At 55.0% G+C, this 22,472-nt stretch overlaps 2 protein-coding genes across 3 annotated transcripts in view; both read left to right on the top strand.

The window, feature by feature from the left end:
- The first annotated feature begins 29 nt into the window (after nucleotides 1-29).
- PRPF31 (pre-mRNA processing factor 31) lies at nucleotides 30-12,989 on the top strand. 2 transcript variants are annotated; one of them, XM_006907146.3, is made up of 14 exons: nucleotides 30-192; nucleotides 2,581-2,765; nucleotides 2,868-2,928; nucleotides 4,815-4,898; nucleotides 5,440-5,537; nucleotides 6,367-6,473; nucleotides 7,200-7,369; nucleotides 8,968-9,125; nucleotides 10,262-10,351; nucleotides 11,191-11,318; nucleotides 11,412-11,484; nucleotides 12,154-12,282; nucleotides 12,367-12,465; nucleotides 12,589-12,989. In XM_006907146.3, the coding sequence occupies exons 2-14, from the start codon at nucleotides 2,589-2,591 to the stop codon at nucleotides 12,712-12,714; spliced, it is 1,500 nt and encodes a 499-aa protein (XP_006907208.1). In that variant the 5' UTR covers nucleotides 30-192; nucleotides 2,581-2,588; the 3' UTR covers nucleotides 12,715-12,989. The 2 variants fall into 2 exon arrangements, with proteins under 2 accessions (XP_006907208.1, XP_015441232.1); XM_015585746.2 differs by lacking the exon at nucleotides 30-192 and adding an exon at nucleotides 1,941-2,054.
- Nucleotides 12,990-17,197: 4,208 nt separating this feature from the next.
- CNOT3 (CCR4-NOT transcription complex subunit 3) overlaps nucleotides 17,198-22,472 on the top strand; it is a 15,694-nt gene continuing 10,419 nt past the window's right edge. The window contains exons 1-4 of the mRNA XM_025043559.1: nucleotides 17,198-21,667; nucleotides 21,776-21,843; nucleotides 22,063-22,137; nucleotides 22,279-22,387. Of these exons, the coding sequence (XP_024899327.1) occupies nucleotides 21,643-21,667; nucleotides 21,776-21,843; nucleotides 22,063-22,137; nucleotides 22,279-22,387 (277 nt within the window). The 5' untranslated portion in view covers nucleotides 17,198-21,642. The remainder of the gene's footprint in view (nucleotides 21,668-21,775; nucleotides 21,844-22,062; nucleotides 22,138-22,278; nucleotides 22,388-22,472) is intronic.

Here is a 22,472-nt window from a genome sequence, read left to right as displayed (position 1 = left end):
GTTCACCCCTTCTCCTCCCAGGGCGGGTGCTAATAAAGTTGTTGTTCTAAACACGGTTCGGAAGGACCTGGGGCGGGGACCAATCAGAGCGTAGCTTTGCCTCCGCAGCGGCACAAGGGTGCGACGTCAACAGTGAGCGTCGCCCTCTGTTGGAAATTGATTTCCTAGAAACCGTTGTGCAGAAGGGAAGCGGTGAGTGAGATGGAGACAAGAGGAGCGCGGCGGGTTGGGGGGACTGGATTCCTATGCCTAGGGGATGGACGTGTGTGAGGCGGACATTACTAGATTTGTGACCCAAAGGTCACATATGTTCGTACAGTGTTAGCGCTCTGGGGATATGGCAAAAGCAAAAATGTTTCCCGCCTTCTTAGAACGCTTTGCTTGGGCAGCCTTAACTAATTAAATAACAAGTGTGTGAAGCGCCATAGGGTACCCACAGAGCGGACGGGGTATGTCACCAAGAGTGGGGTGCGTGGGCCAGGGAACTTGAATATAAGATGAGAACTGAAGGCTGAGGAGGGGCTGGGCCAGTAAGAAGTGAGGGGAAGAAGTTGGTAAGCTCGGGAAATGTGAGGAGAACTCGTAGGCAAGAGGGATAGTGGCAGAGGTTGGCTGGAATGAAGCGAAGTCGTTGTACCTCCTCTGTACCAGGTGTTGCGTGGGGCTATTGAGCAGTAAACAAAACGGGCGCAGTCCCTCTCACAGAAATTTTGGCTCAATGAGGAAGATGGGCATTCAACAATTTGTTAGAAATTTAGAGACCCTTAAGTGTTGAGGCCAACTAAGGGGCTCATAGATGTATAACAGCGGGATCAGGTCAGAAAAATAATGTTTATGCCCCTGCCAGAGGGATAAAGGAGGATGAGAAATGGATATATTCAGACCTGGAGAAAGGAGAGCATAATGCAGTGGATATAAGGATTAAATTAAATTGTTCATTTACGAAATATTTCTTGAATGCCTACTGTGTGCTGGACATTCTGCTGGACAGTGGGGATATAGCAGTGAACAGACAAATGTGGTCTTAGATATGCTTACAGTTTATGGGAGAAAAGAGAATATGAAGAAACACGAGTCATATACAGGGAGAGAGTTTAGTTCTATAAAGAAAAGTTTTTCTTAGAGGAGGTGAGCGAAGGGAGTTTTGGAGAAAAGCTTATGTGAGGTTATACAGGGGCATTTACAAGGAAAAGCTGTGTCTGTTTAGGAGAAGTGAGTATAAAGGAGACATTATGTCTTAGGAAGAGAGGAGGATATGAGGGGAGACTGACCTCACAATAGAGACAGCTGGACATTCAGGGGTCTCAAACTGGCAACTCAAGGGCCAAACCCATCTTGTAATTTGTTTGGTTTGGCCTGTGCCATGGTGGTTTTTTGTTTGTTTTTGATTTAAATTATCCATTTAAGTAGTAAAAAGAAACTTCAAACTGAGAGATTCCACAAAAAGATACTGAATTTCTTACTTCTTTTGAAAAAATTCTAGAAAACCTGGCAACATGGAGCCCCCATTCCCACTGGCAAAGCGTGTCTGAAGTCAAGCAGCTCACCTGTAGATGGGGCATGAGTTCTCTGATTCCCCAGGCTCCCCTCTTTCCTACTGCCCAAGCCCTAGCCTGCTTCACTCAAGTCACTCACTCAGCCTTTGACATTGAAGTTTGCAGTCTCTGTTTTTATACTTTAGTTGGGCAGTGCAGAAGGGGAGGGACTAAGGAAAGGGGTTTGATTTATGGAGAGAAGAAAAGGACAGAGATAAGGAAAGGTTGCTTGTTTAAAAAAAAAAAAATGCCATGGGAGAACAGACTGGTGGGGATCGTACCATGTAGAGCAGGAGCTCCCAATCCCCGGGCCGCAGACCAGTACTGGTCTGTGGCCTGTTAGGAACCAGGCTGCACAGCAGGTGAGCAGCGGGCAAGCAAGCTCAGCTTCATCTGTATTTGCAGCCGCTCCCCAGCACTAGCATCACCACCTCAGCTCCACCTCAGATTATCAGGCATTAGATTCTCATAGGAGCATCGGTCTCTGGCCCCAAAAAGGTTCGGGACTGCTTATGTAGAGTAAGTAGCACTTCCCAATTTTTCTCTCTTCTTGGGAGTCTCAGAAAATACTGACGTTGGTATAGCAGCTGGGATAGATTGGGCAGAGCAGGGAGAGAATATGAGGCCCTGGTTGCTGAGGAGACCAGTATATAGGAACTCTGTCACCCATTTGGGACCAAGAATTGGAAGTGAGAGAGGCTCTTATAGAAAAAAATGAGAAGTTGCATTTAATCAAGGAGAGTTGTGTATTTTAATCCTTGATGAGGTGGTGGCGTGTGGGGTGTGCTCTGTCTTGTCCAGTGAAGTGAGTATGAGAGGATAAGTGGTGTGAGTTACAGCCGGCGGTCATCTGGGTTCCGGGAAGTTTGTTCGTAGGTTAGTGCAGTGGGTATTGAGCACCTACTACGTGCCAGGCACAGAGAACAATACAAATGAAAACAGCTGTCCTTGTGGGGACTGCATGCTAGTGGGGTTGAGGAGGAAAGACCAGGGCTTTTGGGGCGGGGGGCCTCTCGGTGATGAGGGGACCCTGCTCTCCCCACAGGCCTCGGGATGTCTCTGGCAGACGAGCTTCTGGCTGATCTCGAGGAGGCAGCAGAAGAGGAGGAGGGAGGAAGCTATGGGGAGGAAGAAGAAGAGCCGGCCATAGAGGACGTGCAGGAGGAAACACAGCTGGATCTTTCCGGAGACTCGGTCAAGAGCATCGCCAAGTTGTGGGACAGCAAGATGGTGAGTGAGCAGTGAATGAAAGCTCCCAGGAGGAATGGATGGGCAGGATAGTGGGTCTCCTCGCACAGTCCTGGATTGTGACTCTCCTCTTCTGCCCGACAGTTTGCTGAAATCATGATGAAGATTGAGGAGTACATCAGCAAGCAAGCTAAGGCCTCAGAAGGTGCCTTTCCCCACTCACCCTGACTCACCCAACTGGGCTCCCTTTTGCTGCTTCTGGCTTTAAAACTTGGGTCCACCTCTGTCTCAGCCTTTTCCAGAGCTCTCTTTTTCTCTTCCATCCCAACCTAGTCCCCTTCTCCCCTACAAAGATCCTGCATCATACAGCCAACAGGCCTTTGTTCTCACTCTGCTAAGCATGCGCCTGGGCCTCCTCTCTAGGGTTCCCAAACTTAAGTGGGTCACATGACTAGTTACAGGGGCTTCGCCTCATCTATAAACCACTTGTTTTATTTACCTCATGTTTTCTTTAAATTAACGTACTTTTCCCTTAAGTTTATCTTAGAAGGAGAGTTGCTGCTCCTGTGACTAGAAGGTGGTGCCATTTGGTAAATGGGGAGTAACCATAAACGTACATGGTCATTAAAGCATCATTCCCAACTTTGGGGAGCATGGGGTATCTCTCAACTCTCAGACCTGCTCACAGAGGCTGACCTGTATACCCCCGTCTTCTTGTCGAGGGCCTTCATGGAATTTGGTGGCAGCGGGAAGCCACAGGAGGTTGTTGGGCACTGGGGAGGTGTAGTCAGAGCAGAGTCTAAGGGAGACTCACTATGCCCTTCCTTTCTGTGAGGTTTTCCTGAGGCCCTTGGGGTGAGCAGACAGGCAGGTGCCTGACAGCTATTGGCAGGTTGTGCCTGCTGTGAGAGACCGCGATGGGGATACTCTGGAGCTGCAGGAGGGGCAGGTGGCCCTGTCCTAGGGGTCAGAACTAGTACCTGGATTGGACCTTGAAGCATGAATGTGCATGCCAGGCCAATAGTGGGGGACGTGTGCAGAGCCTCGGACGTGGCTGAGGGACAGGGGAGGCTGAAGAAGCTGCCAGATCCCTGTGGGGTTTCAAATGCCAGGCTGAGAGCTTCTTGATCCAGAGAGCCATGGGGAGCCATGAAGGTGCCGTTTCTGATGTCGGGCCAGGCTCAAGGATAAAGTCAGACCCCATCACACTGTTGTCTGGTGGGAGGCAGACATAAAACGTCTCAAAGGCAGGCAGCGATCATGTCTAACAGATGTGGCAGGAGCGCTGCCAGAGCAGAGGAGACACTCAGCCTCTGAGGGGCGAAGGGAGGCTTCTTGGGTGCTTGCTGAGTCTTAAGGACAAAGAGGTGTTTGAGGGCACAGGCTCTGGAGTCAGATGTGAGGCCTGTCATCTGCTGGCTATGTGACATCAGGCTGTGCCTCTCCATTTCTTAATTTAACAGCTACCTTCCTGGGTGGTGTGGATCAATTAAGTTAGAACGATGTCAGCCGCTGCGACTGCTGGTCTTGACACTAATGTTATTACTGCTATTAGAGCCTGGGGAGAGTTCTCCAGAAGCAGGTGTGGGGCAGGGATGTACCAGGAGAGGGAACAGCATGTATGCTAGCCCAGAGGAATGAAGTAGCCCAAGAGTCAGGGCCCTGTAATCAATCCCTATGGCTGGAGTCTGATGAGATGAGCTGGGAGGAGAGAGGCCAGACCTCGGAATCAGTGATGGCGAGTTGGCAGGTGTTGCAGATGTCCTTTGAGTGCTGCTTTGTGCACTGGGGATGCATCCACAGGAAACAGGCATGGTGCTTGTCCTTGCAGGGCCTCAGATATCAGCCTGGAGAGTTTAGCCGTCAGCCCCAGGGGATCCCCAGGAGGGTTTAGTTCTAGGGTGAAATGGGGTTGAGTCTAGACTGGCCTGGGGGAGAGACGGGAGGTGTGCAGACACACACACCCTCCCTTGGTTGACTTTTGAGCCCCTCTTGCTCCCCTCCAGCCACATCTGCGGTCTCCCCAGCTGAGGGGCCGGGAGGTATGGCTGCTGGGACACACACCCACCAGGCTGTTTCCCATCCTCACAGTGATGGGACCAGTGGAAGCAGCCCCCGAGTACCGGGTCATTGTGGATGCCAACAACCTGACTGTGGAGATCGAGAACGAGCTGAGTGAGTGTGGAGGGGCAGGCAGAGGTGACCCTACCTGGTGTCCCTGGGTGAGGGACAGGCAGCATCCCCAGCCACCCTCCCTGCTGGCCTTTCCCAGGGTCCTGCCCCCAATTCCCTTCTGTTAGCCTGAATCCAGATTTAGCTGCTGCGACAGTGGCTTAAAGAACAAAGTCATGTATTTCACTCTTCCACACGAACAGTTCAGGCTGGTCTCCTGGAGTAGCAGCTTCTGGTGGCCAGACTTTCTATCTTGTTGATCTGCCACCAGGTGACTGCCTACTTCCAGCCGCCATCTCCACATCCCCACCAGCAAAACAGGAGAGAAGAAGAGGGCACAATTCTTTAAGGGGGTGACCTGGAAGTCACACATGTCACTTATAGACCAGAACTAACTCGTGAGGGAGCCAGGAAATGAGCCTTTGTGCTGGGTGTCTGCCTGACCAGCTAAAGTTCGGGTTTGCTTAGAAGGGGAACTGGAGGTGGGGGACAGCCAGCAGAGTCTGTCCCCTCATCAGACACCTCCCATCCCTGTCTACCTCAGACATCATCCATAAGTTTATCCGAGATAAATACTCGAAGCGGTTTCCTGAACTGGAGTCACTGGTCCCCAATGCTCTGGATTACATCCGCACAGTCAAAGTGAGTGAGGGAGTGGGGCTTGGGGAATTGAGGCTCTTCAACCCCACGTGAGAAATGGACCCCATCTAATGGAAAGGCTCCTCGAACTCTACCTGTGGCCTGAGATGAGAGGGGACAGGAAGCAGATGAGCGAACTGGGGGGAGTGACCTTGGAGGCCCCAACTGCCTCCCTGTCCCTTGGTCAAGAAATGCTGAGAGGGGTGACCTGTGTCCCAGCTGCCTAGTGTGGGAGAGATAGAGCCTGGAAAGGACGTCTTCCCTCTCCTTCCCTGGAGGGAGGAGCTTGGGGGTGCCCCACTGCCCCCGCCCCAGCCAGCACTTTCCCAGCTGTGGTCAGAGCAGGTGCAGTTTGAGTAAAGACCCGAAAACTGGCAGAGGGGTGGCTGGGCAGAGGTCTGGGGAAGAAGCGATAATTGCCAAGACTCCAAGTGGGGAGGTGAAGTTGAAGGATCAGGTCACATCTGACCTCTGAGCCCGGGGAGGGTCAGATACAAGTGAAGGACACCAGTGAGGAGGCTCCCGCTTGTCCGAGAGAAGGTGAGGACAGTGGCAAGACAGGGAGCTGTGGGATCAGATGTGCTCCACATTGACCAGGCAGTGGGTCCTCCCTGTGGCCAGTTGCTCTGGTCTGTCTAGATCAGGCAGCACAGGGTGGCAGTGACGACACTTGGGCAGTGTTGTTCTCAGAGCTGGTAGAGCAGTAGCACCCTACATACAGACTCCGACTTTCCCAGCATCCCCACAAGGGACCTGAGTCGGTGCAGGAGCAGAGAGGTTTAGAGCCTTTCCGAGGCTCCGTGCCTCCCCGTCACTGCCTTGTCGCCCACAGGAGCTGGGTAACAGCCTGGACAAGTGCAAGAACAATGAGAACCTGCAGCAGATCCTGACCAATGCCACCATCATGGTTGTCAGCGTCACCGCCTCCACCACCCAGGGGTACGTACCCAGTGAGGAGAAGGCCCTCTGGCCAGCCTCAGCCCTAGCTAACAACAGATGATGATCTTGGGGTCCCAGTGGCACAGGTGTCAGTCTCCAGAGAACAGTTCATTTTAGTTATTCATGTGTTAACTGGTGGCTCCTGCAAGCCAGTCACTGAGCTGGACTGTGGGGGTCCCCTGTCAGTGAAGAGCCAGCCTCCCTCTGTAGGAGCTTGTAGTCTTGGGGGGTGAAGCAGAGGTGAGCCCATCATCAGAAGTGAAGGCAGGGACTTTGTCTTGGCTACCTCATTTTCTGTGCTGTGCCTGAGGGAAGGAACCGTCTTTAAACCCCCAGTAGAGTCCTGTGGGATGGAGACCTCCTAAGGATTGTCATCTTGTTCATTGAACAAATGTGACAGAGGGCTGGGCACTGCCCTGAGGATAGGTTACAGAACTTAGCAAAGAAGAGTGGCCTTGCCCTCTCAGCAATCTTGTCTGGGTGGACCAAGGTGCTTCCACAGGTCAAAGACCAAAGAGCTAGTGTTTGCCCCAGGCAGTGACTGAGCTCTCTAGCCGTTCAAGTGGGCCCCCAGCTTGTCACTGCCGAGGAGTAATTGTCCTGAAGCTGCACACATGTACACACATGTGTGTGCACACAGCTGGGAGGACAGGGGTCCCACACCAGGCAGGTGGGAAACCAGGGGGGCCAGGGTTCATCTCAGCCACTTTCCACCTTCCCTTGCAGGCAGCAGCTGTCAGAAGAAGAGCTGGAGCGGCTGGAAGAGGCCTGTGACATGGCACTGGAGCTGAATGCCTCTAAGCACCGTATCTATGAGTATGTGGAGTCTCGCATGTCCTTCATCGCGCCCAACCTTTCCATCATCATCGGGGCGTCCACAGCCGCCAAGATCATGGGTGAGCTCTGGGGCCAGGCAGGAGGGCCTCTGTGTTCTCCACAAGATGGGGATGCTGGTCCTGGCAGTGTGTCAAGACAGAAGGGTGGGTCCCTTCCCTGGAGCTCTCTGCTGTCCAGAGCGCCCACCCCCTTGGGTTCCTGGCACGTCCCCCTGAGAAACACTTGGAGGGGAATTTGGTAGGCAGCTGTGTGAGTTGGCTCGGGCTACTGACACAGTGTCACAGACGCGGCAGCCTCAACAACTAAGATTTATTATCTCCCAGTCCTGGAGGCATCGCCAGGGCTGGTTTGTCCTGGGGCCTCTATCCTTGTCTTGCAGATGGCCATCCCCACCCTGTATCTTCATGCGATTATCCCTTTGTGTGTGTCTGTCCTAATCTCATATAAGGACACCAGTCACATTGGACCAGGACCCATCTTATGATCACCTTAATCACCCATATAAAGGCCCCATCTCCAGATACATGCAGTCCCACTCTGAAGTCCTGGGGGATGAGGACGCCAACATATGACATTTGGGAGCCACAGTTGAGGCCCTAGCAGCCACCTTGGGGGCATGTATGTGCAGAGTCGTGGGTAGAAGGAAGCAGTGGTTGCAGGCAGGATATACTCAATGTGGATCTTGCTTTCCCTTCATCGACCTCACATCCTTGGTTAGGAGACTTTACCTGCCCCAGTTTCCCCAGCAGTATGTTGTTTCTTATGGCAGCAGCAATAAATGACAACAAACCAAGTGGCTTAAACAACACGATTTGTCACCTCAGGGTTCTGGAGATCAGGTCTACCACAGGCCTCGCTGGGCTGACCATGTGTGGGCAGGACCGCTTTCCTCTGGGGGCCCGGGGAGGGTCTGTGTCCCTGCCTTTCCAGCTTCCAGAGGCACCTGCGTCTCCTGGCTCGTGCCCCCCCACCACCACCACCACGGTCCGTCTTCAAGGTCTCTACTCTGACCCTGGCTCCACCTTTTTCTTCCACTTCTAAGGATCCTGTGGTTATGTAGAACCCACACCCCCTGGGGATTCTTCCCATCTCCAGGGCCTTCACTCTGTCTCCTCAGTCCCTTTAGCCATTCAAGGCACTAAAGCTGCAGGTTCTGGGTGTTGTGATGAATGTCTCTGGGGTGGTTCTGCTTCTGCACTGGTCACCACGCCTGTTAGAGGCTTGTTTTAAGGATGCATTTGTTTGATGAGACACTTTTCCAAGTCCTTGGAAACACCACATCCAGGTGGAAGTATTTCCCCAGTGCCCTCTCCCCTCCCCACGCCTGCAGACGAGCTCGTGGGAACCCCTAGAGCTGCACACCCAGGCTCTGGGGTTGGTATGCTCCCCAGGGCAGGGCTATGTGGCTTCACAGACTCATGAAACCACAGGTTCCTATTGGGCCACTTGCTTGCTGTGCACCCTCAGGCGAATCACTTGACCTCTCTGAGCCTCCTCGGAATTCCCCTCTAAAATGAGATAGGCCCTCTCTGGCTAGGCCAACCTCTCCAACCAGAAACTCATGTAAAGACATAGCACACGGTGCGACCCCCAACCCGACCCCCGACAACCGCCCCTGCTTCTTCCGACATCCCCTACACCCTCCCTCCCACCACAGGAGTGGCCGGCGGCCTGACCAACCTCTCCAAGATGCCTGCCTGCAACATCATGCTGCTGGGGGCCCAACGCAAGACACTGTCTGGTTTCTCGTCCACCTCCGTGCTGCCCCACACCGGCTACATCTACCACAGTGACATCGTGCAGTCCCTGCCCCCGGTGAGTGAATGAGCCCCGCTGCCTGCAAAGCCTGAGCAAGCCCCCTGCACTTCATATGAATGACAGTTGATGACTGGTCAGGAGCTTGGAGGACAGGGTTGCAGGGAGTGTGAGAACAGGGACGCTGGAGCCAATGCACTGTGGTTAGGATTCCTACTATGCAACTTGCCAATTGGATGACCTTGGGTGGGAGGCGTGAGCTCTGTGCCCCTGTCTCTCCATCCATAACATGGGGAGAATGGAATCCACCACCAGCTGTGATGAAGACTCACCTAGGTTAGACCTCGCGTCTGATAAGCGACAGAAGCATTAGCTTGTGGGTCCAAGGGTCCCGAAGACCACCCTCTAGTTCAGCGACCCACTAGATGGACTCACAGAACTCACTAGAGCTGACCCCCTTGAGGTCACGTCACAGTAAGAGGACAGGAGAATGGCAGCCAGTGCAAGAAAAGCGAGGGGCCAGGCCCAGGAGTGCCGACCTCAGTGTGCAACAGTACACGCGAAATCACCAGCCGGGAGCCCAGCGGGCCTTGGTGTTCAGAGTGGTCATTGAGGCTCAGTTACATAGGGTGGCTGTGCTCCGCCTCCAGGTTGACTGACACCCCATAACCCAGAGACCCGCCCCGCCCTAGTCACAAGTTTACTCTCTGGCCAAGGCCAAACCCCTCAGGGCCAGGCTACCCCTTCACTATACATAGCTTCTGATAATTTTAGTATTTTTATGATTATTAATTGACAGTCTTGGCTATGGATTTTACACATACCGCCTTGATGTTTCCCAGAACACAGGCCACCTTCCTTTCATGGCACCTAACGTGATTTTTAGTGATACAATGCATGTTTTCTATTTTAATCATAACCTTATTTTTTTTTTTGGTATTTGATTTGGGACTTTTCATTTGTATGTTTGTCTACGCAGATAGTAAGTTCTTTAAAAGTAGGTTAAAAGGAAACGTTGAGGATGACAATTTGTTACCATCTCACATTATTAATTTGTTAACACCCTACAATGTTAAAGTAACACGTGGCACAAGGGTGAAATGTTGCCAGGCCAAAACTGAGCTGGAGGTGGCTGGAGCTTTGAAAACAGCAATCTCATCGACTTGTCACCTTGACTCTGTTTTCCATTCTTCCAGGATCTCCGGCGGAAAGCAGCTCGGCTGGTGGCTGCCAAGTGCACGCTGGCAGCCCGCGTAGACAGTTTCCATGAGAGCACGGAGGGGAAGGTGAGGGACGGGCAGGCGTCTGTCCGGGTGGGTCGGTGGTCTGTCACATGAAAGCCAGTGTTGGGACCTAACACACATGAGCCCTGTCCTAACAGGGCAGAGGTGGGCATGTCTGTCCGTGGCCCCTACCAAAATCAGCTTGCCCTCTGCTGGTGGATCCATTTCCCAATGGTGCTGCTCTAACAAATGACTACAAATTTAGTAGCTTAAATTTATGGTAGCAGGTAAACCTGGTGCATCCAGTGGTGCTGAGTAAATGCTAGGAAGGCAAGTAAAGGGCACTGGACAATGAGGGTAGTTGGCCTCGGCGGGCTCTTCTGAGGAGATGAGGGGCTCACGGACATCTGAATGAAGTGAGCTGGCGAGTGGACACTGAGCGGGCATGCAGGCCCTGGTGCCCAGGCAGACCTGGGTCTGTGTACCTGGGGACTCAGCGTTAGTGGACATGCTGAGAGGGGGCCAATGGGGTCTTTCCTGAAGAAGGGCCCCAGGGGATTTGTGCAGTGAAGAACAGCAGAGTAGAGGTGACCAACTCCCGGTACCCCCACTTGCTGACCTGGGAGACCGCGGGCGGGAGGTGGGGTGGCCAGGCATCTGCATTAGAGAAGCTGTTGTGACTCAAGTGTTCAAGAGACAGTTTTCCACACAGCACTCAGAGCAGATCCTGGAGGGCAGGGGTCATGGGGAAGCCTAACCTCCAGAGCCAGCAGTGGTGAGGTTCTCAGGGCTGGTGGTACAGGGTGGGCCCCGGAGTGGGCTCCATGAATGGTCGGAAGGACTGGGAGGCTGGAGCTGGCCACCCCCGGAGCAGCTGCAGTGCTTCCCTGTACCCCTCCCAGGTGGGTTATGAACTCAAGGACGAGATTGAGCGCAAGTTTGACAAGTGGCAAGAGCCGCCACCCGTGAAGCAGGTGAAGCCGTTGCCTGCACCCCTTGATGGGCAGCGCAAGAAGCGAGGTGGCCGCAGGTGAGGCCCTGGGAGACTGGTTGAGCAGTGGGGGTGGGTCAGAGGGAGGAGGCTCTGCCATCTGGGCTAACTACCACGTGCCCCCATCCCCAGGTACCGTAAGATGAAAGAGCGGCTGGGGCTGACAGAGATACGGAAGCAGGCCAACCGCATGAGCTTCGGAGAGGTTGGGCCCCTAACAACTATCGCCATGGGACCCTGGGGTCCCTTCCCCTCTGACCTGCTGCCTTCTATAGTCCTCCTTCTCTGTCCTGTGGCCCCAACCCACCCTCATCAAGATCTGGGCACCACCCCAGCCTCCTCCCTGGTCCCCCAGCTCCAGTCTCCCCTCCCTGCCCCAAAGGGGCCTACACAACCCTCAGCACTGGCCCCCTCGCCCTGCAGCTCCTCGTCAACCCAGGCTCTTGTCCAGGTACCACAGGCCTTGCCAACTCGTCCCTCCAACTCCCTCCCCATGCCCTGCCTGACACACTATGTGCCTCGCCCCTGCCAGTTTCATTATCCCAACATCTTCCTCCTGGTCCCACATGCACCTGCTCAAGTGCCATTTCATTGGTGAAACCTGTTCTGGTTCTTGACACCACACACACATACAGAGACACAGAGACATACATACACACCACACATACACGGCCCCTCTCACCTGTCAGCTTGGGGAACAGTAACAGGATCCAACTTCTCACAGGCCTCCAGTGGCACCTCAGCAAGGCTCATTGCATTTGGGGCCCAGTAGGTGCCTGAACAGGTGCCCGCAGGACTGGCTGAGTGGGTGGACAGCTGGACTTGTAGCTGATCAAGGAGGGTGACTAACTCCAGGATACCTTCCTCTCCCCAGATTGAGGAGGACGCCTACCAGGAGGATCTGGGCTTCAGCCTGGGTCACCTGGGCAAGTCGGGCAGTGGGCGTGTGCGGCAGACACAGGTGAACGAGGCCACCAAAGCCAGGATCTCCAAGACGCTGCAGGTACAGCCGGGCCCATGTGGGTGGGGTGAAGTGGACCAGGGTGGAACAGCACAGTCTCAGCGGGATCTCCCCTCCCCCGCACAGCGGACCCTGCAGAAGCAGAGTGTGGTATATGGCGGGAAGTCCACCATCCGAGACCGCTCCTCGGGGACCGCCTCCAGTGTGGCCTTCACCCCGCTCCAGGTACACACTGGCTCACCTACTGGAGTCAGGAGAGCCCCTTCCCCTCCCCAGGCCTCTGTTGCTGTGCCTGCTCACGTGGGTGGGGGCATAGTCAGGAGCCAGGTTGTCTCCCCTGCTGCCTAGGGCCTGGAGATTGTGAACCCACAAGCAGCTGAGAAGAAGGTGGCTGAGGCCAACCAGAAGTATTTCTCCAGCATGGCTGAGTTCCTCAAAGTCAAGGGAGAGAAGAGCGGCATCATGTCTACCTGAAGGGCTGCACCCTGGGCGGCTGCCCACTGAAGGGACACAGAGGCCCTGTGAATCCAAAGGTGTCAGGGCTGGGACGGTCCTGCAGAGAGAGCCACCCCACCATCAGCTGGTGCTGGGACTGCCCAGGGAGGTACGAGGAAGGCCCGGACCCCAGCACCAAGCTCGCCACCCCATTCAGCGAGTAGAGCCAGTCTTCATGCCTTGTCTTTTTTATTTTAATTGGGAAAGGAGATACTTTTAGAAAAACTGCAATTAAAGGCACATTGTCAGATCTGTCCCTGAGGAGTGATTGTCAAACCCCTGGATGACTGGGAGTCAGCTACCGGATTTGAGAGACAGAACTTGGGCTACCAATCTGGGTGGATTTGGGCCCCGTCAATTCCTGTTGGGGTCCCAGAAGGAGGAGCACCCTCTCTGTCCCTAGATCCCTAGGAAAACCTCAGTCATTTTGACACCCAAGTGATGTGTCCGCAGAAAGTCCCAGCTTTCAAGGCAGGCCCACCTAGGTGGTCATGGGCAGGTGACCTCCATTTTCCAAGGCTTCACACTCACCACGAGATGCCCAGAGGCACTGAGCACTGGCTCACTGTGGGGCAGATGACTGCGCCTCTTACTTCCATCCAGTGTTGGCTGGGTGCTCCGCCTGCTGTGCCAAGCCTGACTAGTGGAGAGTGGACTCACTGCTATAAAAGACCCTGCCAGGTACATGAAAGGAGTCCACAGTCTGTCTGGGGACGTGGGCCCAGCCAAAGCCTCTACTCGGGCTGAAAGGTGCAGGCTGAGGGGACATGTGGACTGCACACAGGTGGGAGAGAGGTTGTCCAGCTGGCAGTCTGGGCGCATGGCCCGAGACCTCAGTACCCTGCACAGCTAATTCAGAGACAGCTCCTCCTGCAGCCCCACCTGTCCTGTGACCCGAGCTGGTTTCACAGTGACGCTTGGGAGGAAGCCTGGGTCCTTCACCTGCGAGGTCAGTGCCCTTCCTAGTTACCGTGAAGAAGAAACTTCCCTCTACTCTTGAAGTTCTTTCAGCTGGCCTAATAATCACATAGACATGAGACAGATTAACAAAGAAATTAACCTGTTAAATTATACAGCTGAAATTTATTGGATTTCGTTAACCAATATCACCATTAAAAAAAAAAGAAAATTAACCAAACTTAATACATTATCTCTGATAATCTCTTAGCATAGGCACAGCTGCTAATTCAAATTCCTCTAGATCAAGGGTTCCCAACCCCTGGGCTATGGACCAATACTGGTCTGTGGCCTCTTAGAAACTGGGACACACAGTGGCGGGCGAGCCAGAGAAGCTTCTTTATTTGCAGCCGCTTCCTAGCACTAATATCACCACCTCAGTTCCACCTCAGATTATCAGGCATTAGATTCCTGTCCCTGGTGCCAAAAATGTTGGAGACTATTGCCACTGCCGTAGATAAGGGGAGGGATAGAAGTTTCTCTTGAGCCTGCAGGGGTTCGGTTGATATCACTGAGGTGCCACCTACTGGGGTGGCTCATTCCGAACCCCCACACCCAGAATGTGGGTGCACAGGCAGGAACCAGCTCAGCAAGAAGGTGACACCTGTCTGCCTGGCCCCCACTCTGTCCAGCGTGGCCTCCCTGGGTCTTGGTCTTGCTGTGTCAGGTCTGCAGTTGCCCTCTTTATGTTCCTCTCTGGGCCTCCCCCTTTTCCACTCAGGGTTCCACGTGTGTCCCTGGACCCCAGTCCCTCCCTTAGCCTAAGGTTCTGTCTCTGGATCTCGGGGGTTCTGTGACTGTCTCTTCCAGTCTGCACACTTGGTAGCTTTCATCTAATGGCCGTTACCCCAGGTCACATGACTGTTTTCCCAACTTTGTCCCTGAGCCTTTAGATAGCCCTGTGTAAAGGTACAGCCTTTGCTGATCTCTGCTTAGGGGTCTATGGGGAAGGGCCCTCTGTGCACAGCTCCTCAGAACCCCCATCTCTCCTGGCCAGAGTAGATCTAATGGGGCTGGAGGGACTCAGGAAAGACTGAGTCACCTGGCCCTGCCATCCTGTGTATATTTACAACAAAGATCCTGGAAGTTTAATATACTTCAGAATTACCTGGAAGGCTTGTCAGAATGGGTTGCAGGCACCAGAGTTTGTGATTCTGTCTGGGGAGGGGAGCTCAAAGATAGGCATTTCTAACAAGTTCACAGGCAATCTTTATGCCCCTGATCAAGGATGACACTCAGAACCACCGCTCTAGAAAATCCTGCGTCAGATTAGCTGCATGTTGGAATCATCTCAGGAGTTTTTGAAATTATTGCTATCTGGTTCCCATCCCCAGAAATTTCGATTTCATTGGTCTAAGGATCTGGATTTTTTTTTTTTTTTTTTTTAAGCCACCCAGTGATTCTAACGCGCAGCCTAGTCTAAGAACCAGTGCTCTGGATCCTCGCTTCTTGAGCTGTGGGAACCACCCCCCCTCCCCCATCACCTAGGAACTCGTTAGAAAAGCAGAATCAGGGACGTTCTGGACCAGAATCTGCATTTCAAACGACCCCTTGGAAAGTAAGAGGCACTGCCGTCTTCAAAGCCCATACTTTATAAAGCAAAGCTCTGGACCAATAACTGGCAGGTTCTAATGGGATCATCTGGGAAGTTTGTAAAGCTACAGCTTTCTGGGTTTCACTTCCCAGGTCTGTGTGGACCCAAGGACATTTACCTTTTTACAAGCATCCGTCCCTCCCTTGCCACAGGTGATTCCAGCCAATTCTCACTGGCATCTCCCTAGGATTTATCTGACTTTCTTCTACAGAGGAAATGGGCAGATCTAGCTTCCTAGATTGACGGGTGTGACCCTGGGTGAAGGCCTCCAGGTCGATGAAAGCACCAGTGCCTAACAAGTCTTAACCACAAGTCATCGTTCGTTCGTTCGTTCGTTCGTTCTCGTTCGTTCGTTCGTTCGTTCATTCATTCATTCAGCAAAGGGTTACTCAGGGCTTCCTGGGGATGCAAAATACGGAGGGGGATACTCGAATAATCATGAAAATGATGGCAGACGAGCAAAAGACAGTCCAAATGAACAGGGCTCCCGTGAGCACTCGGCGTGGGATGTGACGGAAGTAGCCCCCTCAAGAGAAAGCCCTGGAGGAGACCGTGGGCGGGTGACTTTCTGCAGTGTCCTCAGGACACCGAGGAAACGGAGGTGCAGAGGCGTTACCGTCCCACAGCCACAGTAACCATGCGAGGCAGAACAAAAACTCTGTGCGCTTCCAAAGTCAGCTATGCGTGCTGCCAGTGACTAGGGGCACCGTCTCCTGCTTCACTCTCGCCTTCCTTCAGCAAAGACTGAGTCGCAGGCACTTGGAGAAAGGCAATTCAGATAAGCGACAAGGACCAGTTTGCCTGAACGGGACGCTAAGGATGCAGAAGGAAGCCGCCAGTTACCAAGCCTGGCTTGCTGCGCCGTTTCACACGCTCTAAGAGCGGGCACTGCCCACTCGCAATGCTACAGGACGAAGTGAGATGAATGATGACAGGCACGACCAACGAAGGGGAAAAAAGTCGATCCTCTCGCCCAGCTCCTCCCCCTTGGCCCAGGGGCTGTTTTGATTGGCAGATGACTTCGGCTCGCCCCCCCATCCCCCGCCACACACTTTGAAGGCACCTGTCTGTCCCTCTTTAGGTACGCGGCCTTTAACGCCCACTCCCCATGCCTTCCTCCACTTTCCTTACCCACTTCCAGGACCAACCAATGGTTTCAGGGCAGAGTGTTCCACCAGAACCAATTAAAAACGGCTTTAAAGTTGAAGGACGACTGATCAGCCTAGCCCCTCCCCCCGACCAATTGACTTTGGAAAGGGGGGCGGGAGGACCCAATCATCAAGGACACAGGCCCCTTGATTGACGCACGGGCCCTCGCGCTGGCATGTTGTGCCTTGAGGCGGGAGGAGGAGGAGGAACCGAGAAGAAACCTGAGCCAATCCTAGCAGCCTGCCAGGAAGGCCAATCAAACGCCGCGCCTTGGAAGGATTGCCCAATCGGCGAGAGGGGGCTGGCTGCGTCCCCGCCATCGGCCAATAAGGCGCGCCCGAAGGGCAAGAGCGACGTGCAGCAGGAGCAATGATAGGCCTATATTTGGGGCTTCGGGGAGGGTCGGCGCCAGAGTCGAGACGAGAGGAGGGGAGGCCGCCTCCGCCGCCGCCATCTTGGACCGGGCCCGTCAGCTTCCGCGGAGCCATCGGCAGACGCCGCGGCCTCCCTTGAGCCCCGACCCTGTCGTCAGAACAACCCCGGGTCCACTTCCCCCTACCCTACTTCCGCTTCGTGCCGCTATCGCGATAGCGCCCGGGCCCGGGGCGCGAGAAAAAGGCGGTGGGCGCTCGCCTCCCCTGCCTATCGCGATACGCTCCTCAGCGGCGGCGCCAGCTCCTGTGGTGAGAGCGTCAGGCTCGACTGGGCCGGACCCCTTCCCCTCCTCCCCCGGCGCCGTTGGCCGCCGTCCCCGCGACGCCGCCTCCTGTCGCGACATGGCTGCCCCCGGCCCCACCGGGCGCCCCCGGTCCCCAGCGCGGCGCAGGCTCGCGGCAGATGGGCCCCGGCGTCCGCCGTCCTGGCCCTACGCAGCCCCCTCCTCCTGCTGTTCCAGCTCCTTCCTCCGCGCCCTTAGGCGTCGCCCGGGGTCCTCCTGCGACCCCGGCCCCGCGTGGCGTCCGCGTCTGGCCCCGCAGGCTGCGAGGTGCCGCCCCCTCCGCGTCGGCTCCTCGTCGTGTGGATACGGGCTCCCCGGGGCTCAGGCGCCCGCCCTCCCGCAGCCGTCCCTTCTGCGGGAGGTGGCCTCTGGGCGGGCCTGCGAGCTCCTCAGGACTGGCACCTTTGTGCGAGGTGGGGTCACCTCTCCCAGGGCCGCTTCCCCCCAGCGCGGGTGCCACCTCTCCTCTCCGGGGATGTGGTGGGGATGACCCCCTGGATTGAGGACTCTGCTTCTTCAGTTGGAGCCTCAGTCAGAGTTTGCACTGCTTCGTACGCAGCTCTTCCTCATAGTAAAACGCCCCGGTGGTCTGAGGCTGCCGCAGCCCCGGCCTTCCCTTTCCGGAGGAGTCAGAACTGGCTCCAGTGTCACCCTTCCGGGGGAGTCGGACTGGCCCCAGTGTCACCCCTCCGGGGTAATCAAGACTAGCCCCAGTGTCACCCTTCTTGGAGCAGTCAGGACTGGCCCCAGTGTCATCTGCTTTAGGCCCTAGCTCTTACTCTGGGTGTCAGCCTCTGGCTTTGTGTCTGGGAGCGATCCTGGATCCAGACCATCTACCTCTGGTGTCACTCTCCCCATGTGTCGGTGGGGGAGTGCTGTTTACCTCCCCTGGGTCTCAGGTGGTCCTGTCTCAATGACATCTCGGAAGTTCCCACTTTGTCTGTGTTAAGGACCTCCTGTTGTGGGCGGTGCAAACTCTCCTTCTAAGTAGTACCGGTCTTTCAGTTCAGGGGCTGCCACCTCCCCCAAGATTAGTTAATGCTCCTGTCCTTTTGGTACTGTTTTTTTTTTTTTTTGACACCTTTTTCCATTACCCTCACCATAGAGGCTGTCACTTCCCTGGTCTGAGGCTTCTATCCCCATTCACATCAGTTCTTATTATTGAGATGCACTCTTCCCAGGAGGCAGGAGCCCCCTTAGGTATCTATGTCAAGTGTCTTGCTGTGTCAGGTTCCTCGCTGCGGCCGCATAACTGCCAGCACTAAAGAGACCTCTTGGTGCCCACAGTAGTGAGTCAGGGGTCGCACCCACCTTATAGGAACCCCCAGGAGGCTGAGCCTCCCAGGGCCAAGGTTCCTGTGCTCTGAGGCAAGGGCTGTGGGGCCGTGCTGTGCTCTCTCCTGAGTAAGGAACCTTCTTTGGAGTTTGGTGCCGGCCCCTGTATGTGTATCCCTCTTGTAAGACTGAGACCCCCTCAGGTGTGGGTGCCTGGGGCTAGTGCTTCTGCCCCCTGGTGATATCTTAGTCCAGGAATGAGGCCTCTGCCCGGCCCCTGAGGCACAGACTCCTTGCTGTTGGGTGGGAGGCACCTGAGACTTGAAGGAGAGACCCCGCTATTGTCACCTTCCCTAAGGCTAAAGGCTCCTGTGCTGTGCCTTTTTTGAGGTGGGGTTCTCAGTGCCCCACTCCTGGTGTGGGCCTCCCAGTGGAGAGAGGGCTACCTATGCCCCAGGACCTACCACAGCCACCTTCCGGAGGCATAGGTCCTGTGTGGCAGTGGCAGCGGCCCCCCAGGCTAGTGTTGCCTTCCACTTCTCACCAGCGGTGCATGGTCTCTCCATGTGGGCATGTGACAGCCCCAGGATTAAGGGCCGCTTGGCCTATGTTCCCCGAGACTTGGCCTCCTGCCCTTCTCACCAGGTCTCACTGGTTTGGACCCTCATTTCATGACTGTGGGCTCCTGTGAGTCAGGCGCACTGCTCACCTCCTTCCCCCACCCCCTTGCCCTCAGCCCAGTGTGGACTCCTTCTTTGTGGGGTGTGCCTTCTTTCTGGACAGGGGACTTCTTGCGGTTAAGTCTCCTGGACCAAGGCTCCCAGACAGTGAGATCCCTCATGGTGAGATGCAGGCTCTATTGTGTCTTAGCTGCCTACCTGTCTGGGCGTGGGCCCATGGCCATGGTCCCCTACTTCCCCCTCCCCACCCCCCAGGGTCTCAGCAGGGTTCTTCTGTTGTGGTATCTCTACTTCAAGACTCAAACTCTAGCTCCCTTTTCCTCTGGTCCTTTGCTGGGGGATCTAAGGTGCAGCCCTCTCTCCCTCTCAACTGGGTTTTTCTGTGGAGGGTGTTGCCGCCTCTGCAGCCAAGGCTTCTACCTACCACAGTGCCCAGCTTCTCAGGTGCAAGTACCTCGGGCCACCCACCCTTCTCTGGAGAAGCTGCCTCTCGGGTCAGATGTGCCCTCCCCAGGCTAGGGCTCTCGTTCCCTTGGTGCCTCACTTCCAACTCCTTCAGGACTGCCAGGCTGTCTCTCTGGGGGTATCAACTACTCCCCTGGGCCAGGCTTCTCGACCTCTCAGTGTAGGGACTTGGAGAGGGCATCCCGTCCTTAAGGAGTACAGTGCCTTGTTTAGATCTGTAAACTGGGCATCCTCTCCCTCTTGGCTGGAGCCCCTGCCCCTGCTTTGGGCTCCTGGGGTGGAGGCAGGGAGCACACGCTGTTGTGTAGTGTCCCTGTTCCGCCACCCCACCCTAGGCAGTAAGGGGCCTTTTCTGGATCAGGGTGTTGGAGCTAAGACTTATCCCTGCAACCTCAATATTAAGGGCTGGGCCCTGGTGTGCACACTTGGTGGCGTGAGTCCCCTCTTTGCAGCCATCTCCCGGGGCTCTTTCTGCCCACTCCATCTTGCTAGAGCTAGGATATCCCTTAGGTTGGCCTTGGGCCCCACTGGTGTGTCAGCTTCCCCTGGGCTGAGGGTGCTGCCAGTTCTCCTGCTTGGCCCTTTGCAGAGGTTTATGCTCCCTCAAACCTAATTTAGGGTGCCATACCTTCTGTCACTGTGTGGAATGTGTCCTTGTGGAGGGGCTAGCACAGCCTCTCTGAGATTAGGGAACCTACCCCACCTCTATGTGCTTCCGGTTCAGTGTGCTCTCTGGTATACTGTCCCACCCATAGCTGCTGGCCATGCATGATTTAAATTTCAGCTAGTGAAAATACAAAGGAAAAATTCCATTCTTCCATTGCCCTAGCCACATCTCAAGTGTTCAGTGTCACAGATAGCCCAGAAACAACATTTCTGTCATTGCAGACAGTTCTGTGAGATAGGACTGTTCCTGAGACGTGCCCTCCGCATGGGTGGGGACCCTGTCGGCACAACTCCTCTTAGATTGAGGTTCAGTCCCCGCTGTAGGGCTCCTGCTGATTGGCCTGTGCAGTGGGAGCCCCGATCAGGGCTGTGCCTTCCAGCAGGCGTCCTGACCCTCTCTTCCAGAGCTGTGCCACCTCTGGTCTCAATGTCGGGCCCTAAGGTTCAGCCTCTCCCGGACAAAACTCCTGGTGACTCAGTCACCTCTGAGTTGCATATAACCTCCCTCTGGGTGAAGAGGCTCCTCTCTCAGTGTTTTGGGCACTTGCCCTGCCAGTCTATTTCCCTGAGTCTATGTTACTGGCACTTTGTCACGTAATTTCTTTGTGTGTGCAGATAGCTCCCTCACAGCAAAGGTCTCCTACCCTGTCACCCTCCTTAGTCTCCCCCACACCCCTCTCTGCTCCCAAGCCTCCACTCTCTCAGGCTTAAAAGAGTTACCTCCTTTGGTTTAAGGATTCTGCTCTGGGATAAATGTCTCCTTGTCCTAAGGGTCTCTTCTACTTGGGACCCAGCCCTGTTGGTGTGGGTAGTTTTGGCTCTTTGTGGTTCCAGCTGCCTCTCAGGTCAGGTGCGCCCTGTCCCCGACCTCCCCCCATCCCTTATAGCTCATACACGTACAATATCAGGCCCTTGTCTGTGAGGTGCATCTGCTCTGTCTCTTGACTCAACTAAGGGGTAACCTCTCCTGGTATTCGGATTTAGTCACCTGTATCCCCGAGCCCTCAGTGGGAAGGGAGGTCTCCGGGTCTCATGCCTTCATCCCTGGCAGTCAGCTGTGTGCTGCGTGACTTCTTCCTATTCTGGAAAATCCTTTTTTGAATGTCATCTGGGGAGAAGGTGCTCCATGCTCTAGGAATTGTCCATTTCCTGGGTCAAAGGTATATGAGTGTATATGTTTCTCAGTTCAGCAATCTTCCAGAATGTTCTTGTGCCAAGGTCAGGTCTTTGTCTTCAGGTAGTAAATGGGTCTTCCCTTTATCGTCCTGTGCACCCCACTGTTCCAGCCTCATCCATGTCTCTGGGTTGGGCAGCCACGGAATAAACGTGCATTCCTTCCCGCTCCCCCAGCAGCCTCCGTCTCCAGGAGAGTATGAAGAGAGCGCATCTGTAGGGCAGGGAAGATGGCGGACAAGCGCAAACTCCAAGGTACTCAGTGACTGCCAGCTGCCCATGGGGCCATGTGCTTACTCACCTCAGAACGCTCTGGGTGCCTGCTGCCTCAGCAGAGCGCTAACTGCCTCCCTCCCTAACCAGGTGAGATTGATCGCTGCCTCAAGAAAGTGTCCGAGGGTGTCGAGCAGTTCGAAGATATTTGGCAGAAGGTACAGGGGTTGGGCCCTAAAAATCTGGGTTTCTGGTTGGGGGGAGCACAGGAAGAGGTTCAGGGTCTCTGGTGTTGTCGACCAGGGAGAGGGGATGATGAAGACCTCAGAGAAGCAGCTCTGAGATAGATTGGGGAGTGGTATCCCCAGCACACAGAGAAAGATGAGGGGGCACTGGGGCAGCCAGTCCCACTGATGCCTGGATTCCCCATCCCTCAGCTCCACAATGCTGCCAACGCGAACCAGAAGGAAAAGTATGAGGCTGACCTGAAGAAGGAGATTAAGAAGCTTCAAGTGAGGGGGCTGGGGACCTGGACACCTATGTCCTGAGGGCAGGAATGGGGAGAGTGGACACTTGGGTTCCAGGGAAAGGACGAGCTGGGTCCTCGGCGTGGTCCTCATGCAGTCTCACGGACTGGCTTCTCCCACCTGCAGCGGCTGAGGGACCAGATCAAGACATGGGTGGCTTCCAACGAGATCAAGGATAAGAGGCAGCTCATAGATAACCGCAAGCTCATTGAGACGGTAGGAGCCCAGAGCCTGGGCTGGGTGGATGGCCGGTCCTGGAGGCTGCACACCGGGGAAGGGAGGGACGGTGGGCTGGGCCCTTGGCAACTATTCTCTCCAGC

This window comes from Pteropus alecto, unplaced genomic scaffold (assembly GCF_000325575.1).
Source record: "Pteropus alecto unplaced genomic scaffold, ASM32557v1 scaffold432, whole genome shotgun sequence".
NCBI classification, from domain to species: domain Eukaryota; kingdom Metazoa; phylum Chordata; class Mammalia; order Chiroptera; family Pteropodidae; genus Pteropus; species Pteropus alecto.
Note: the sequence above shows the minus strand (reverse complement) of the source record. Positions and strands in the feature narration are given on the sequence as shown.

Excerpts from the sequence above, each read along its gene's own strand:
- PRPF31 (XM_006907146.3), top strand. The coding sequence starts at position 2,589 with ATGTCTCTGGCAGACGAGCTTCTGGCTGATCTCGAGGAGGCAGCAGAA. Across the intron at positions 9,126-10,261 it reads TCGTGCAGTCCCTGCCCCCG|GATCTCCGGCGGAAAGCAGC; the intron begins GTGAGTGAATGA and ends CCATTCTTCCAG. Across the intron at positions 12,466-12,588 it reads TGGCCTTCACCCCGCTCCAG|GGCCTGGAGATTGTGAACCC; the intron begins GTACACACTGGC and ends CCTGCTGCCTAG.